At 43.6% G+C, this 19,658-nt stretch overlaps 1 protein-coding gene across 4 annotated transcripts in view; it reads right to left on the reverse strand.

The window, feature by feature from the left end:
* Positions 1–1,263: 1,263 nt before the first annotated feature.
* rsf1a (remodeling and spacing factor 1a) overlaps positions 1,264–19,658 on the reverse strand; it is a 97,351-nt gene continuing 78,956 nt past the window's right edge. Inside the window, exons 9-16 of one of the 4 annotated variants that reach the window (XM_078222651.1) lie at positions 19,136–19,215; positions 16,956–17,010; positions 15,215–15,300; positions 12,255–12,322; positions 10,279–10,486; positions 7,949–8,139; positions 5,824–5,900; positions 1,264–2,163 (exon numbers count right to left, since the gene is read on the reverse strand). In XM_078222651.1, the coding sequence (XP_078078777.1) occupies positions 2,098–2,163; positions 5,824–5,900; positions 7,949–8,139; positions 10,279–10,486; positions 12,255–12,322; positions 15,215–15,300; positions 16,956–17,010; positions 19,136–19,215 (831 nt within the window). In that variant the 3' untranslated portion in view covers positions 1,264–2,097. Of the gene's footprint in view, positions 2,164–5,714; positions 5,901–7,948; positions 8,143–10,278; positions 10,487–12,254; positions 12,323–15,214; positions 15,301–16,955; positions 17,011–19,135; positions 19,216–19,658 lie in introns of all 4 variants that reach the window. The other 3 variants (XM_078222650.1, XM_078222649.1, XM_078222648.1) reach the window with 3 other exon arrangements.

Here is a 19,658-nt window from a genome sequence, read left to right on the forward strand (position 1 = left end):
ACAGGACAATGGATTTACTACCACTGTACTAAAAAAGTCAACTGTTAACAACATGAATAATCAACATTCATTCTTCTGTTCAGTACCCCAGATTTGACAAATGTTTTTGCAAAGCACATCAAGGTGAGGTACCGGGACAAACAAAACAACTTTGAACAGGTTTGGGTGTTACGATGATTTGCATCAGTGGGACTTTGACACCATCTGAAAATTATACTTCATGTATATATATATATATATAATATATAACAATATATATTATATATACTGTACTTCATTCAGATAATGGGTATATTTCAAGCAAGCAAAACTTTAAATAATTCTTCTGCTTCACCCACTTCAGGTCAGATTTGGCTGTGATGGTGTCCACGGTTGAATAGGATGTCGACATTCACCACATACAGTCTGGGTTTGGGTTCGGGAGGGAGCAGGGTGGGGAGGTGGGAGGAGCGGTGAGAAATACATCAGTGAAGTTTTGGTATAAGGCAGGGAGGAGTGCTGAATTAAAGCTCTGTTTGATGAACCTTTCCCCACGCCATGTTCACACTTTCTCAGTAATCAAGTGACACACGCTCCCCCCCCCAACCACCATCACCACCTTTCTGTCCCTTTAGTTAGCCCGTGTTGGGTAAGTTAAATTGAGCTTTAAAACAGACTGCAACCCAACTTCAGAATCGCCAGGTTAGATGCATCAATGTTAAGCCTGAAGTTCATACAGAGGCACCTCGAGGAAATGGTCTCTTTAAAAAACAAATCTAAAAAGTGATGATGTGAGCACATCAGGGGTGTTAACAGCACCGCGACAGCCAATTACAGTGTCATTACGCTGTAGCAATCATTCGCAGTACTGGTGCGTACTACAGTGGTCTATTGAACATCATAGTAGACTTGATTGGAAACAGGAGGTTTTCAAAATGTCCACGTCCACCATATACTGGGAGTTTCCCTGCACATGCTACGACAAGAGCTCTTAACTCAACGCACTGAATGGCATCCACAGCAAAAATTTGGTGTTCTTTCAGAAATATTTTGGATCCAGGTATACTAAGTGGTGTTAGGACACTACACAACATACTTAAAAAGTCTTTTTTTTCTGTATAGATATATATATATATTTTTTAAAAAAGGACAAAGACATTAGAGGATCAAAACAATCTTTCTGGAATGAGGGAGAATTTCCTTTCCTTTTTGCTTCCTGCACCATCCCCCCCCCCCCCCCCCCCCCCCCACCCCTCCACCCCCAGCCCCACCCCTACACCTTCACCTACTTGTTTGGGAAAATTCTGAGCCCTGAATTAGGGGTCAACGTTTTTTTTAAAAAAATCTCGCAATGTAACTTTTCTCAGCTGAAATTAGGATGGACCATAGACAAAACCCAACTACAGTGAAATAAAAACAAAAATAAGAAACTTACTGTGTTAAATACCTCAAAATTGGTCAATTTTTTAGGGGGTGGGGCAGGGGGAGGGGGACGGGGGGGGGGAATATAGGCCAGAGCGAGGGGGAAACAAAAAAAGAGAAAGTGGGCGCAGGAGGATCTTACTCTCGAGTAGAGGGGGAGCAAAACAATCAAACAAAAAAGACACACAATAACTGGCCAGATGTACAGCTACTATGGAATAAATTATTTAAACTAGTGTAAAAAGAGTTCTTATATTTGTTCATTATTACAAACATATTCTACAAGGTCAGTTACTCCCAAGAGGTCATCTTCGTCCTCCTCCCCTCCTTCGCCTGCTGCTTCCACCACCGTGTCAGAGGCCATCGCTTCACAGGCTCCATTCAGCGCCGGGCTGGGAGTAGGGTTAGTGTCCTTGGCTACTTGGTTCTTCTCACTGGTTCTGTTGATTACACTTTCTGAAACCTGCCCTGGGCTCTGTCCATTAGTGGAGGGCAGTTCCACCAGGCCGCAGTCCAAAGAGCTGGCCTCCTTCTCTGCCTCCTCCAGCTCCTCCTCCTCGTCGCTCATCAGCCGGTACTTCTTGCTGTAATCCCGGGTGGGCCTGGAGTGGAGCTCGCTCGTCGGTGCCGGCTCGTCTTCATCCTCCTCGTCCTCGTCCTCGTCCTCCTCCTCCTCGTCCTCGTCCTCGATCCTGTTCAGGCGCTTCCGTTGTGGTCGCTCCGTCTCCCGACCTTCATCTGAACTTCTGCTCCCGGAACTCTCTGAAAAAACAGAATTAATTTTGCTTTGCATTAGTTTGTATTGTAGAAAATATGGCTTTTTTTTGTTGCAAAATAGGATTGTCTTTTTAAAAGCAAATTACTGCGGATGCTGGAATCTGAAACTAAAAGCGAAAACCCTGGAAAATCTCAGCAGGTCTGGCAGCATCTGTAAGGAGAGAAAAGAGCTGATGTTTCGAGTCTAGATGACCCTTTGTCAAAGCTTTTCTTTCTGCTGGAACTCCTGGATCAGGCAAGATGTAGACTCTAAAATTTCTTCTGTTCTACCCCAATAAAGCACCACTCCCCCGCCAAACCAATAAGCCCCATCTGCTGTGACACTGTCCATTTCCAGTACCAACCACCCGATTGAAATTCCAAAATTAGGGAAACATTGTCTTGCGTCTCCCTACCTGTAAGCAAGTGGACTGCAACTACTGGAATGGAGTTACTACAGACTGGTACTTGTGCTGGCTGCTTCGTTGACTGCAATAGAATAGGGGGTTGAGGAAAGAAGGGAGTGGGACTAATTGGATAGTCCTTCCAAGGAGCTGGCATAGACATGATGGACCAAATGGTCTCCTTCTGTGCTGCATGATACCATGGTTCCTTACAAGCAACCCATCCCATCTCAATCCACTAACCTTATTTCCAGGTGATGCTACTGTCTTTGTTTAACACTTGGCAAGCAGTGTAATCCTTAGCATACTGACAACCAATTTAAGATCATTAGTCAGGCTTGCCATGTGGCTCACTTATGCATGCTACAAGCTATGTTTATTCATACACAGGGCCCGTCCTCTGCAAAAAAAAGGATAATGACCAGGCAATGTACCTTTTTCAACTTAAAATAAAGTTTGTGGGACAACCATTCCCTGGTTCATTCTCCCATGGCAATGCCTTGACCAGAATCAACCTGCCTGGTTTGAATTTAAACAAAAGCTTGGCAGTTAACTGTTACATAGCTCATGCCAATGACAGAGCCTCTACCAGAGTCCACTTACCAACCGATCAGCACATTCTTCTGATGCAGTATAAATTGTTGTTCCTTTTACAATACCATTGTAAAGGTATCCAGCATCTTGGGAACCTGTTCTGATGAGTGCACGCCAAAAAGCTTCGACAGCATCTTTCTTTTTCAGCAATACACAAATGTCTATAAGGTACCACTAAAGTAATTATTAGCTATCAACCCAGGATATCTTTAGTGGATGGCATACGAGCTATTCACAATTCTCTCAATGCCCATGAAATCTTTACGTGACCAGAATGAGCTATATAGAAACAGGAGACAGCTATCTGACCTACTGAGTATTGTGTAGTCATAAAAGTTTGATCAATTTAATGACAAATCTCTGCCTTTTCTCCATTTCATTTCAAGCCAAGTCTCCTTTATAAATGCAGCCAATGATTTTGTAATTATAACCATCCAGAGCCACCGCATTCCACATCCTCTCAGCCCTTGATGTAAAGAATTATTTTGTTGACTCTCTTCCAACCACCTGAGCTCAAGTTCAAAGATTATGGCATGGAATTATTGACGGGAAGCAGTGGGCTATAATGAAGTAACAGACCCAAGTGATGTCAGATGCAGTTCATGATTTTGTGAGCAAGAGCATTACTTTGAAAGGTGGAACAGGAGTAGGCCATTCAGCCCCTCTATTCACTCTGGAGGAACTTGAGAAGGACCAGCAGCTAATGCCTGAGAATCCAGACAGAGAGGAAAGTTGGAAACGTTTAAAGTTTAGTTTTAAAGTTTATTTTATTAGTGTCATACATAGGCTTACATTAACACTGCAAATGAAGTTACTGTGAAAATCCCCTAGCCGCCACATTCCGGTGCCTATTCGGGTACACTGAGGGAGAATTTAGCACAGCCAATGCGCCTAACCAGCACGCCTTTCGGACTGTGGGAGGAAACCGGAGGAAACCCACGCAGACACGGGGAGAACATGCAGACTCTGCACAAGACAGTGACCCAAGCCAGGAATTGAACCCTGGTCCCTGGTGCTGAGAGGCACCAGAATGCATAGCAACTGAAAAAAAGACAGGTTAACATTTTCAGGAGTCTGTGTTTTAACTTAAATTTATGGGTTAACCTTTTGACCCAATCATGCCTGCCGGAGGCTAATGTGATGCAGCAGACTGCCCAGCGAGGTAATGAAAGGAGATAATCTCTCTGCAGACTTTCCGCATCCTCCACGCAATTTGCTTTCCCACTCATCTTTGTATCATCCGCAAACTTTGTTACCCTACACTCGGTCCCCTCCTCCAGATCGTCTATGTATATGGTAAACAGTTGAGGCCCCAGCACCGATCCCTGCGGCACGCCACTAGTCACCAACTGCCAACCAGAAAAGCACCCATTTATTCCAACTCTCTGCTTCCTGTTAGATAGCCAATCCTCAATCTACGCTAACACTTTACCCCCAACTCCGTGTACCCTAATCTTGCTGCAATTGTACAAGGTACTGGTGAGGCCGCAACTGGAGTACTGTGTGCAATTTTGGTCCCCTTATTTGCGGAAGGATGGATTGGCCTTGGAGGGAATACAGAGAAGGTTCACCAGGTTGATACCGGAGATGAGGGGGTTAGCTTATGAGGAGAGATTGAGTAGATTGGGCCTGTACTCGTTGGAGTTTAGAAGGTTGAGGGGAGATCTTATAGAGACATATAAGATAATGAAGGGGCTAGACAGGGTAGAGGCAGAGAGATTCTTTCCGCTTAGAAAGGAAACAAGAACTAGAGGACACAGCCTCAAAATAAGGGGGAGTCAGGTTAGGACAGAGTTGAGGAGGAACTTCTTCTCTCAGAGGGTAGTGAATCTCTGGAATTCTCTGCCCATTGAAGCAGTGGAGGCTACCTCGTTAAACATGTTTAAGTCACAGGTAGATAGATTTCTGAACAATAAGGGAATTAAGGGTTATGGGGAGCGGGCGGGTAAGTGGAACTAAACCACTATCAGATCAGCCATGATCTTATTGAATGGCGGGGCAGGCTCGAGGGGCTAGATGGCCTACTCCTGCTCCTATTTCTTATGTTCTTATAATGCCAGCGGAGCGGGACTGTTTTTAAGAAGATGAGGCAACTGAGGAGGAATGTGAAGCAAAGAAATGCATAGAGCCTTAGATGACACATACAAAGTCTTCAGCCATGTTCACATCAATTTGTGCATGTTCCAAGCTGTGCTACCCAACAGATCTTGGTGTTGGGATTGAAGACACATCTACCAATAACCAGCATTACAAAAAACAAGATTTCTAGGTCCACAAAATTCAAACAGAATAGATTAATACAACACACGGATGAATACAACACATATTAAAGTTCGAAGTAAGCTGCTTTAATGGCTGGTTGGCTGAGCCTGACGCCGGCAAGGGGAGGGTACAGGGGAAGAGAGGATGGCGGATGCACGCGCACAGGTTGGACACCCCTGGAGTAATACGTGGGGCATTATGAAAATAAATATCCAGTGCTGTGTGCTGTAAAGCCTGACCATCACAGTGCCGGACAAATAAGTTAAACAAGCAACAGAGGGAAACTGATTTTCTTACCATCGCTTGCTGTAATGTACAGTCTACGCTTGTGTCCCCTAAGTCTTTCCTTTCTACTTGCACCACTTTTCATAGATTTCTCAGACTCTGAATCTTCTCTGTAGTTCACCTTTTTAGCCTGGTTCCTCTTTGACCGCCGCCTCCTCATGTCCAGCACGTCACTGTAACAACTTGACCCTTCACTCTCTGCAGAGGAAGAAGACTTTTTACATCACAGGAAATGACTCTGAAACTGGCAACCTTAAAACAAAATCTTACTGCAGTGGTCCCTGGCTCCAAGCCAAGTGCCCTCTGAGCCATTATTTGCCAGTTTTAATTTAAGGGAAAGGTTTCTGATCCAGAATTTACAGTTCTGTTACACAGTGTGTGGAACATTGATTCAGCCGTCAGACCAAAGTCACTACCCGTTGCAGCCTATCTAACGCCAATTTCACACTCTGCATGAATACCAATTGTCAACAGATAAAATGTTGATGTTGGGAAAGATCCCAAGCTTCGGTTTGTTTTCTAAAGTTTATGGGGAAAATTGTGCCATCCTGCCCACCACGGGAATTGGAGCGGTCTGGGGGTACGGCAGACCATGGAAAGGTCCGTCGATCGGGATTTTCCAGTTTCAGGGTGAGCGAGGCCATAAAATCCCGCCCCATATGTCTGAAAAACTAAGAAGTTCCAAAGTGATCCATCAGACAGTCAGAGGAATTTTTAAACTTGGTTTTACATTAGACTACAGATGTCGACTATGCCCACCGAAGGTCCAATTAGTGAAAATTACTTCTTGAAATGTGTTTGGGAGCTTGATTAGGTGAAAGGATAGGCTTGCATTTGCATAGCACCTTTCATGACCTCGGGACATTCCAAAGTGTTCTCAGGCTGATGAAGTACTTTTTAAAGCTGTAGTAATGTAGGAAATGCAGCAGCCCATTTACACTCAAGCTTCCCAAGACAGTAATGAGATTAGGATTGGATTAATCATTTTGGTTGAAGGATAATTATTGTCCAGAACACCAAGAACTCCCTGGCTTTTGAAAATTTTGGCCCAGGGATTATTTTTTTTAAAAACATTCACCCGAGAAAGCACATGGTCCCTTAGTTTAACATCCCACCTATAAGACTCTACTAAAGTCTGAGTCTGGATGTCGGTTTTTGTGTGGGCCACAGCCTCAGCTACAAGTGTGCTATTTATCAACACTTTTGAAACAAACTTGTCTGACACTTCACCACATATCCTACTCATCAACAATCCCATCTCTTTTAAGATTTCCTGTGGGAATTTACTTACAGTCAAGCCTACCTCTTTCACCAAGATTCCAATTGTACTTCCTACATGTTAATTAAGTGGCTTGGTGTCAAACTTCTTTGATCGCACTCCTGAGTACTTTTTACTACAGCCCATAGGAATTTCGTCATGTACCTCCCACACCTTTGTCTTATCCAGTTTTCTGTCATTTAGGACAAGCGATAGAACTTGAACTGAGAGTCACAGTCATACCAACACTATGTCAAGCTTTAACCCTAGGAATGCTACCAGGAGTACAACTGTATCATGATTCAATCTTCCACAAAGCCATGTTGCTTGGAGTAATGAATCGAACATCCCACTGGTAAGGTACTAGGACCCAATTTTCCAAAACTATAGCTTAAAAACATTACATTTAAAAGCAAAAACTCAAGTTTATTCTTTTCTTACAACATTGTGATTTTCACCATATACAAACTAGACACAGAAACTAGAAATGTAAATGCTTATAGAGTTGATACCAAACCATAAGACACCAGACATCCTCAGTTTATAAGGAGTTGTGGTGTGGAGATGCTGGCGTTGGACTGGGGTGGGCACAGTAAGAAGTTTCACAACACCAGGTTGAAGTCCAACAGGTTTACTTGGAATCATGAGCTTTCGGAGTGTTGCTCCTTCCTCAGATGAGTGAGTCAGGAGCAGTGCTCTGAAAGCTCTTGATTCCACATAAACCTTTGGACTTTAACCTGGTGTTGTGAAACTTCTTACCATAAAGGAGTTGGTACAAACACCACAGTTGGCCTTAAGCGCATTTGGATGTCGGAGGTTGTGAAAAGCACTATAGAAACGCAACTCAACTTCTTTCCTAAAATCTGGCCCCTCACATGCTGTGTGAACTGTGGAACACAAATTCAGCAAGAGTCAGCAACTTCAGGATAGCAGAGTGGGAAACTGGACGGGAAAGGAAAATACAGATAGGCAATAAAACCTACGGTACCTCCACGTTCTTCTTCATCCTCCTCGTCCTCATCCGAATATCTTTTAACTTGTCTTCCTCTCAACCGCCAACTCCGCCTCATTGGCTCCACATATTTCCGCCTTCCTCGCCGACGTACTTCAAAACTCTCCCCATCATTTGAGGCAGGGTCTGCTTCACTATCGTGGTCAGAGATCTCAAACTCTTCTTCACTGCTAAATGAACAAATATTTTTGAGAGAGACATTGACTATGCTTCATCACCGCGTGGCTGCACAAATTCCTTTGCAAAATATATCGGCCTCAACAATGGGCTCCAAAAAGTATTATATGGAAGTTAAATTGGTGTGTGAATATTAAAACTGTTATTTTTCTAATTATGGTGTACTTGGAGGGGGGGGGGCATTTATTCCTACATTGTCTCTACAACATGCTTTAATGCTCAGTGCAAGGAGATTGCAGGTGGATATAAATAAAATGCAAAGTTTCTCACTTAGGCAGGAAGAATAAAAGGACAGAGTGCAACTTAAATGGAGGATAACAGCAGAATTCCAGAGGGATCTTGGGTTCTAGTGCATGAGTCACAGGAGGTTAGTTTGCTGATACAGCAAAAAGACTATCCTATCCTTTATTACAAGAGAAACTGAACATAAATGTAAAGATGCTATGCTTCAGCTATACAGGGCACTGGTAGATGGTTTTACAGATAAAACATGGTTCGTGTGATCTCCTGAGCCGGTTTTTATTATCTAAGTGATTGGTGGGGCATTTTCCAGATTATTTGTTTTCCAATGGATTCTAAGTTTCTCTTTTTTTTCCCTCTTCAATGAGATTACTGGGTGGATGGGGCTGCGGGGAGTGGGGTGGGGTGGGGGAGGGGGGCATCACTGGCTGGGTCCATCCCTAAATTGCCCTTGAACTGACTGGTTTGCTAGGCCATTTCAGAGGGCATTTAAGAGTTAACCACATTGCTGTGGATCTGCAGTCACATGTAGGCTAGGCCAGACCTGGTAATGTTGGCAGATTTCCTTCCCTGAAAAGAACATTGGTGGGTTTTTCCGATAATCAACAATGGTTTCATGGTCATCATTAGATTTTTTAAATTCCAGATTTTTATTGATTTCAATATTGTGGGATTTGAACTTGGATCCCCAAAGTTTCCCTGGGCCTCTGGTTTACTAGTCCAGCAACAATGCCACTGTGCCATCGCCTCCCTAATATGGGGTGGGCAAGTTTCTATTCACGGTGTCACACCATCAGGGGTGTGGAGCAGGTCTACTGCATGCTGCACCAATATATTGTCTCCTGCTCATCATTTTTATATGTTCATTGTGTCAGAGGAACAAAGATTTGGAGATGCCGGCGTTGGACTGGGGTGGGCACAGGAAGAAGTCTCACAACACCAGGTTAAAGTCCAACAGATGATGAAGGGGCAGCGCTCCGAAAGCTTGTGCTACCAAATAAACCTGTTGGACTTTAACCTGGTGTTGTGAGACTTCTTACTCAGAGGAACAAAGGAAGCAATTGGTCCATTGTGCTTAAGCCAGTTCTTTGATTAAACTATCCAACTTGTCCCACTCTTTTCCCATATCACTGTTGTTTTTCCTTCAAATATTTATCTAATCTCCTTTTGAAATTTACCAAATTACTGCTTCCACCCTTTTACATTCCAGTGCATAACAGATAACAATGATGGTATAAATATCCTGCCTCATCCTCCATTGTTCTTTTACTAATTAAGCTAAATCTGTCTCCAGCTTTTGCCTCTCCTGCCAGTGGAAACAATTTCTCCTTATGTGTTCTATCAACGCCAATCACTATTTTGAATACTATTATTAAATCTTCTCCTTAATGTCTTTGCTCTAAGCAGAACAATCTTTTCATTCTGGTGATGTGAACAATGTTGGCACGGCTGTATTTGTTGCACATCCCACGTCACTGAGGCAAAGGGTGAGCCTCCTCCTTGGAACTGCCGCAGTCCTGTTCGGAGATGGCATTCCTACAGTAGTGTTAGGTGCCTGAAGAATAGCCATTTGGAGTATGCACCAGGGGCTACTGGTGCTTGTCGAACTGTCCTCAAAGAAGGTAAAGGGACTAAAATCTGTAGAATGGGAGAATAGATACAATGTACAGTTTAGAAACCGGTCATCTGCCGCAGCCAGTCAGTGGTGGTGTTTATGCCCCACAAGAACTCTTCCCATTCCAACTACTTCAACTCAGCCTTTCAGCATCATCTATTACCATCTCTCTCATATACCCACCCAGCTTCCCTCAGACAGCACCTGAGCTATCCAGTGTCAATGAGTTCGAGATTCAAGGGTAGAGTAAGAACGAGAATGAAATTATGTTCACCTTTCACTTATCTTGAACTCCTCTTCACTTTCATCATCTTCCAGTGTACTATCACTGTCAAGGTCATTCAATCTTCGCCTTTTCTTGCGTCTACAGGCAATTCCACGTGTTGGTCGCTTGCTCTCTTTCGATTCTGCGAGTATAGTGGAGATATCTTTTCCCAGAGATTGTCCAGTGATATTTGCCATGTCTTTGCCTCTTCCAGTGCCTATTGGAATAGCATACATAACAAAAAGCATACAAAGTCAAAAACAATAGGGCTTGGAGTGAGGAATTGATTTTTCTTTCATTTTGTCTCCAACAGATTTTGTTCCAACATATCACAGGAATAAAATCCAAATTACCATTAAGGAAATTGAAATAAAGTGATTTTCACTTGTTCAAAGCCCTAAAGGCCAAAACCTATAGTTCCATTGAGGTTGAAAAGAGCAGGAGAGGTTACAAGATGCCAAATATTCAGTTAGTTAGCTCAGGGCTTGAAGACTAGGGAGGTGCGGAAACTGAGGGAAGCAAGAGGAGGCACACTTTTGCAGTGCTGAAGGAGGGTAAGCTGGGGGAGGAGATGAATTGAATACAAAAATATAAAGAAATAAGAGCAGAAATGTCCATATGGCTCGAGTCTGCTCCATCATTCCCCAAACATCGATTGATCTTCCATTTTAATTTCATTTTCCCATTCCGCTCTGTGTCCCTTGATTTCTTTAATGCCCCGCAATCAATCCACCTCAGTCTTTGAACATACTCAACGACTGAGCATCCACAGTTCTTTTGGGTAGAGCATTCCAAAAATTCAGGACGCTATGGGAAAAATTGGCTCCTCACCTCGGGCTTAAATGGTGACTGACTTGATGTTTTGTTTATTCTTTCATGCGGGTGTCACTGGCTGGGCCAGCACTTGTTGCCCATCCCTAATTGCCCTTGAACTGAGTGGCTTCCTAGGCCATTTCAGAGAGCAGTTAAGAGTCACATTGTGTGGGTCTGAAGTCACATGGAGGCCAGACTAGGGAAGTATGGCAGATTTCCTTCTTTAAAAGGACATTAGTGAACCAGATGGGATTTTAGAACAATCGATGATAGTGGCATGGTCACCATTACAGAGACTAGCTTTATATTCCAGAGTTCATTAATTGAATTTAATTTGCATCAGCTGTCATGGTGGGACTTCAATTCTTGTCCCCACAGCATTATTAGGGGCAGCACGGTGGCACAGTGGTTAGCACTGCTGCCTTACAGCACCAGGGATCTGGGTTCGATTCCCGGCTTGGGTCACTGTCTGTGTGGAGTCTGCACATTCTCCCTGTGTCTGCATGGGTTTCCTCCGGGTGCTCCAGTTTCCTCCCACAGTCGGAAAGACGTGCTGGTTAGGTGCATTGGCCGTGCTAAATTCTCCCTCAGTGTAGCTGAACAGGCGCCGGAGTGTGGCGACTAAGGGACTTTCACAGTAACTTCATTGCAGTGTTAATGCAAGCCTACTTCTGACAATAATAAATAAAACTTAAAACATTAGCCTGGGCCTTGGGATTTCTAATCCAATAACATTACCACTACCGCACTGTCTCCCCTTTTCTCTAGACTCCCCAGCCAGGAGGACATCCTCCAAACGTCTCACAATGAGACTTGCAACCAGTTGGGATGCATGGAACAAGATGAGACTCCTCAAATACTGACATTGGACTTTGGTTCTCAATTGCAAAGACTACAGGGGGACCTCTGAAATTGGACATATATGACCAAGCTGAAGATGTTGTCGTGACTTTGGAGAATCTGGGCATGCAGGAAGCAAGGATGCGCTCAGCATCCTATTCTTGCCAATCTGCATTGTTGCACTAACAGAGCTGATTTGGTACAGAAAAGAAATCAGCACCAATTACTCACACACAATGGGTACAATGGGGAAAGTCAGACACAGGATCATGAACGGAGAATGTGAATGGGGAGAGAGCCAAGAGGCGAAAAGACTGACGTGTGACAATGACCTTTGCCCTCTGCTTCCTGTATGTCTTCATGTATAGCTTCATCAATTGCATCGTCAAAGTCATCAAATCTGCGGGGTGAAAACAACTGCATGAAGCTTAATATCTGGACCATTCATGAACTGTAGCTACACAGAAAAAAGCTTCAAGTTGATGTAAAATGTTTGCAGAACAGGAAAACTAAAATGTTACTAGCCCTCTGCATCAGTAAAATAGGACCTTTCTGGAACAAAATAGACCCAAGTCACATCATATGGTTGTGGCCAGACATTTCTGGTTGCGATCATTAAGGAATGTTAGATCAGTAACTCCAAGGTATATTACGAAGTTAGCCTAGAATGCAACTTTTTATTTTGGCATAGGGTGAGCATAAGGTGTTTCGCTCCAGGTATGGTCCGATTGACCCACTAGGAAGCTTTTATTAAAATAAACTTTATTTAACAACACAGTTAAAATATAACAAAAAGAATTAGCATAACTTTTATCAATTGAAAAACTTAAACATGACAAGGTATAATTCTTAACTGCTAACTATCTCTATAATTCCAATTTAAGCAATATCCCCACAGACATAAGAACATAAGAACATAAGAAATAGGAGCAGGAGTAGGCCATCTAGCCCCTCGAGCCTGCCCCGCCATTCAATAAGATCATGGCTGATCTGACGTGGATCAGTACCACTTACCCGCCTGATCCCCATAACCCTTAATTCCCTTACCGATCAGGAATCCATCCATCCGCGCTTTAAACATATTCAGCGAGGTAGCCTCCACCACCTCAGTGGGCAGAGAATTCCAGAGATTCACCACCCACTGGGAGAAGAAGTTCCTCCTCAACTCTGTCTTAAACCGACCCCCCTTTATTTTGAGGCTGTGTCCTCTAGTTTTAACTTCCTTACTAAGTGGAAAGAATCTCTCCGCCTCCACCCTATCCAGCCCCCGCATTATCTTATAAGTCTCCATAAGATCCCCCCTCATCCTTCTAAACTCCAACGAGTACAAACCCAATCTCCTCAGCCTCTCTTCATAATCCAAACCCCTCATCTCCGGTATTAACCTGGTGAACCTTCTCTGCACTCCTCCAATGCCAATATATCCTTCCTCATATAAGGGGACCAATACTGCACACAGTATTCCAGCTGCGGCCTCACCAATGCCCTGTACAGGTGCATCAAGACATCCCTGCTTTTATATTCTATCCCCCTCGCGATATAGGCCAACATCCCATTTGCCTTCTTGATCACCTGTTGTACCTGCAGACTGGGCTTTTGCGTCTCATGCACAAGGACCCCCAGGTCCCTTTGCACGGTAGCATGTTTTAATTTGTTTCCATTGAGATAGTAATCCCATTTGTTATTATTTCCTCCAAAGTGTATAACCTCGCATTTATCAACGTTATACTCCATTTGCCATATCCTCGCCCACTCACTCAGCCTGTCCAAATCTCTCTGCAGATCTTCTCCGTCCTCCACACGATTCACTTTTCCACTTATCTTTGTGTCATCTGCAAACTTCGTTACCCTACACTCCGTCCCCTCCTCCAGATCATCTATATAAATGGTAAATAGTTGCGGCCCGAGTACCGATCCCTGCGGCACGCCACTAGTTACCTTCCTCCAACCGGAAAAACACCCATTTATTCCGACTCTTTGCTTCCTGTCGGATAGCCAGTCCCCAATCCACTTTAACACACTACCCCCAACTCCGTGTGCCCTAATCTTCTTCAGCAGCCTTTTATGGGGCACCTTATAAATGCCTTTTGGAAATCCAAAAACACCGCATCCACCGGTTCTCCTCCATCAACCGCCCTAGTCACATCTTCATAAAAATCCAACATGTTCGTCAAACACGACTTTCCCCTCATGAATCCATGCTGCGTCTGATTGATCGAACCATTTCTATCCAGATGCCCTGCTATCTCCTCTTTAATATCATACATCCTTCTTCCAACTGGCACAAAAACAGATATGTTCACATGGGTGCTACGTTTCCAGCCTTTTAACCCCTCTGGACTTGTACAGAAAGACACCTGTCTTCTGATTCTCATACAGCAGCCTCCAGAGAAAGACTTATTTCCTGGCAGATCCAGTTTCAAAATCGAGAGAGGCACTGCTCTCTAACAATTCCAAGCAGCAACTGATTTGATTTCTCAGTGTAAGCCTACTCCCGTCCAGTCACATGATGTTTCCTGTCAATCAACCTAAGCAAGCCCTACTGTGAAAAACCTGAGCGGAAAACACTAAAATAACAAAACTGCATTAACCTAGATCAAAAACATTCCAACAATTAGGAGCAATTATGCTTCTGCAGCATCAACAGGGCTGCCAGTTATAGACAAAGCGGCACGGGTTAATAAAACTGACTACTAAAACAAATCCTACACCAGAAACATGACACAAATACATTACTTAAAGGCACAGTATCGTCACAGGAGGCATGACCCACTACCTTCCCCCTCCCCATAACCCCGTGAGAAATACTCGCAATGCAACTGCTTGGCTCAGTGGTAGCAGCAACACTCCCACCTTGAATTCAAAGCTTCCTCCAGATTTGAACACATAATCAATGCCAACAATCTAGTGCAGTACTGAGAGACTGTTTGGGGTACCTTTCTCTTTAATAATGAAAGACTAAAACTGAAAGCGTATACTGAATGACACTCAGCTGCGGGTCAAATCGCCCACTGAGACCAAGGTTGCAAACCTTCTGGTCCAACCAAAGTAGGCAGCCAGACAGACAGAAATGGAGTTGGAGGCACAGTATGAGGTTTCTAGCAGCAGCTGACTAAGGCAACATTTGCCAACAGAATGGAGAACTGGAACAGCATCTAGAATTACCCTGATCTTTGTAACGCAGAACCATATCAGAGCGTACACTTACATACTAAATGGGAGGGAGACATAGATGCATAATTGACATTTCTTCTTTTGAACACTGCACTTACACAATCAATCAAAACCTTACCTGTAATTAATAGATCTCCGTGTTCTACCTGACCGCCTTTCCAAAGATTTAAAATCTTTTATTTCAAGTTCTTCAGTTACTGAATCCTGACAAATAAAAGTATTAAACAGTTGTAAGTTTTATATTGGCAATATAAAATATAGCTAGTATGGAAATCCATTAAATTAATTCACAAATAAAATCATGTGATGTTTGAAATACTCAGGTCAGGCAAGCACCATTCACCGGAATGGAAAAAGAATTAAAGATGTAGCAGGTTTTACGCAAGTACAGAAGCATGGAAAGGGGGATGTGAGGAAGGGGGGAGACAAGGAAAGATCTGTGATTTGGGGGAGGGCAAGAAAGATTAAATTGCAGAAGGGATGATAATGAAAGGCAAAAGGAGATGGCAGGGGACCAGGTACTTACATAAAACCTGTTACATTTCCAACCTTTGCTGTTTCTCTTTCAGATTTCCAGCATCTGCAGTATTTCCTTTTCATGCACCAGTTTGTAAAAGACACACCTGTTTCCACATTTTATACCAGGACACTGCTTCACCATTTATCTACCCCATTTCTCTCTTGGCACAGCACAGTAGGACAAGAAGTCAGTCGGTCACAATTTCTTGACCTTTTGTTTCAGCTTCTCTCCCCACCCAATCCATTTCTCTGCCCTCCATTCGCGTCAGTCTAGACAGTGAGCATCAGCAGGCTAATTAGCATCACAGCCCAGCTTCGACTTGCCCTCACCAGACCTCCGCACAATCTTTGGCAACTCTCGCTGGCATGACCCTCTGGGAGCCGAGATTTATTTACAAGAAAGCAGCAGCAATGCAGCATTGCAATAATCAGCTAAAGGTTTCAGAATAAACCCAGAAAGAGCAGCAGAGATAAATGCAGTCAGCATCGGAAAGAAACAAAATTCACATTAGTTTAGTGTTCAGGTAGGATGTTCGGAATTGTTCAGACATAACCCACAACTTAAACAACCTTGGGCTGAATTTTCTAGCTTGATGGCGGCCCCCAGCGGTCAGTTTTCCAGTTGCACAGACAGCGAGCAATGCAAAACACCATAGACATCGGCAGGCCTGGAAGATTTTGCCATTGGCCAATGTTGAGCCGCCTCCACCGCCGGAAAGCACTCCGTGTCGGTTGGGGGAGGGGCGATGGAAAACCCCACATCTCATCTTTTCTCTTTTAGATGCTGACTGAATTATGTACATTCTAGTTGTTTTTAAGGTTTCATTGTAAATTTTTTACATCCGAGTTGTGCTATTCTCAAATTTTGAAAAATCAAGCGTTTGACTCAAAGTAAATGTGAAGGGACAAGGGTAAACCTCCTTCATACGGGCTGATGGCACAGTGGTTAGCACGGCTGCCTCACAGCGCCCGGGTTCGATTCCTGACTTAGGGCACTGTCTGTGGGGATTTTGCACATTCTCCCCGTGTCTGCGTGGGTTTCCTCCGGGTGCTCCGGTTTCCTCCCACAGTCCAAAGATGTGCGAGTTAGGGTTGATTGGCCATGATAAATTGCCACTTAAGTGTCAGGGGGACCAGCAGGGCAAATGCGTGGGGTTACGGGGATAGGGGCTGGGTGGGATTGTGGTCGGTGCAGACTCGATGGGCCAAATGGCCTCCTTCTGCATTGTAGGGATTCTATGAAAAGGCCACTTCGACATTTTTAAACTAGCCCCCAAGAAGTCAAGTTAATCTTGTTTTCTTTAAACCCTCGTCCCTTTCAGCATTTACAATATACTTACTTTTGGAGTAATGATATTTTCCACGTTAATTCCCACAAAGGCCAGCCTCTCTTTCCTGCAAGAGAGGGAGTGCATCATTTTAAACAACACCTTTGTAAATGAGAAAACCAACATTCCATAGAAGATTCACCTGCACATGTTTCAAACAAAGAATGAGAAATTATTGAACGTCGTCACCAAGATTGGAAGGGGGCAAAAGGGGCGAGATAAAACCAGGCATGTCAGACCATAAACCACAAAAACAGAACATTTTACTCCATAAAATCTGCAATGGGTTATTTTCCCCCTATAGCTTTTAAAAATGGCATAAACTAAGACTGCATCACACTCCCTTAAGTTTAAGGGGTAATTATTTAATGATACAATACAGGAGGCCATTCGACCCATCATGCCCATGTCATCTTTTGAAAAGAAGCACCCATTCCATCTCTTTCCTCTCAGCTCTGAATTTCTTTTCCCCCTTCAAGTTTTTATCCAGTTTCCATTTGAAGAGGTTACTATTGAATCTGCTTCCATTATCCTCTGACATTCGCTTTATGGTGGGAGAATTAAAAACTTTATTGGGATGCCAAACATGCTGATTACCGATAGAAAAATAGCAGAGGGAGGGGTGAGGGAACCCCATTATTTTAAGATGCTGAAGACAAATGGATAAGTGTAGTGTAGTGTGTCAAAATTCGCAGATGACGCTAAAATGAGTGGCAGAGCAAAGTGTGCAAAGGACACTAAAAATCTGCAAAAGGATATAGATAGTTTAAGTGAATGGGCAAGGGTTTGGCAGATGGAGTGCAATGTTGGTAAATGTGAGGTCATCCATTTTGGTAGGAATAACAGCAAAATGGACTATTATTTAAATAGTAAAAAACTGCAGCATGCTGCTGTGCAGAGGGACCTGGGTGTCCTTGTGCATGAATCGCAAACAGTTGGTTTGCAGGTGCAGCAGGTAATTAAGATGGCAAATGGAATTTTGTCCTTCATTGATAGAAGGATGGAGTTTAAAAACCGGGAGGTTATGTCGCAGCTCTATAAGGTGCTGGTGAGGCCACACCTGGACTCAGGTACAGTTTTGGTCTCCTTACTTAGAATCATCATCATAGAAACCCTACAGTGCAGAAGGAGGCCATTCGGCCCATCGAGTCTGCACCGACCACAATCCCACCCAGGCCCTACCCCCACATATTTACCCACTAATCCCTCTAACCTATGCATCCCAGGACTCTAAGGGGCAATTTTTAACCTGGCCAATCAACCTAACCCACACATCTTTGGACTGTGGGAGGAAACCAGAGCACCCGGAGGAAACCCACGCAAACACGAGGAGAATGTGCAAACTCCACACAGACAGTGACCCAAGCCGGGAATCGAACCCGGGACCCTGGAGCTGTGAAGCAGCAGTGCTAACCACTGTGCTACCGTGCCGCCCTTGAGAAAGGATATACAAGCACTGGAAGGGGTGCAGAGGAGATTCACTAGGTTGATTCCGGATTTGAGAGGGCTGGCTTATGAGGAAAGACTGAGTAGACTGGGATCATATTCAATGGAATTCAGATGAATGGCAGGAGATCTTATAGAAACATAAGATTATGAAGGGAATAGATAAGATAGAAGCAGAGAGGTTGTTTCCACTGGCAGGTGAAACTAGAACTAGGGGGTATGGTCTTAAAATAAGGGGAAGCAGATTTAGGACTGAGTTGAGGAGGAACTTCTTCACTCAAAGGCTTGTGAATCTGTGGAATTCCCTGCCCAGTGAAGCAGTTGAGGCTACCTCATTCAATGTTTTTAAGGCAAGGATAGATAAAATCTTTGAACAGTAAAGAATTAAGGGTTATAGTGAGCAGGCGGGTAGGTGGAGCTGAGTCCACGAAAAGATCAGCCATGATCTTATTGAATGACGGAACAGGCTTGAGGGGCCAGATGGCCTACTGATGGCCTTCAGAACAATAACTGCAGTAGATACAAGGTGAAAAACAGAGGTTTGGACAAAGAATGGGGGGCAGGATTGCAGACTGGAGGAGTAGAAACATCGAAGGTGCAAAACTCAATTTGAGTGGGAGAGTGGAGAAAGCTACAGGGAATTGGTTGTTCGAGGTACTGCCAGCCTCATTTTCATTGATTTCAGAAGCAGAATATTCCACCCAAGTCTTAGAAGTGGTTGTTGTAGTCCTGCTTATTCCTTTTACCTTCTCTCTGCTCTTTCCTTCTTTTTTATCATCATATCTATATTTTGCAATTGTTCTTCTAGTTTTTCACAAAGAAGTTTCTGCAAACAAAAGAAAGGGAACAACCTTTAGTGCAGTCACACATTTCCCCCTCCCATACAGAAATAAATAGCTGCGACTTATAAATATGTTACTGCCACACCAAAAACCTAACCGTTCGATAGCACATCTTTTGACGATCAGGCAGCATTTTCCCATTCATGTGCACACCAATGTTATTGCAGTTTTCAACAAGAAAATTGAATGGTTATATACAGATGCAAAAGCCCAATCAGCCCATCCTAGTTTGGCCAATCCTTAACTCTTAAAATACATCTACTGGTTTCTAAAATAATGAACCCCCTCTACTTTCTATTCTATATGTACACTGCTCAGAAGTATAGTTTTTGACAATCAGGCTAATTTTACACTTGGCCAGTTTGCACTCATGTCAGGTTTCCTTACTCTTGTGCTTCAACCTGAAGTTCTTTGATTTGATTTACTG

The sequence above is a fragment of the Mustelus asterias genome, chromosome 10 (genome assembly GCF_964213995.1).
Source record: "Mustelus asterias chromosome 10, sMusAst1.hap1.1, whole genome shotgun sequence".
Lineage (NCBI taxonomy): Eukaryota > Metazoa > Chordata > Chondrichthyes > Carcharhiniformes > Triakidae > Mustelus > Mustelus asterias.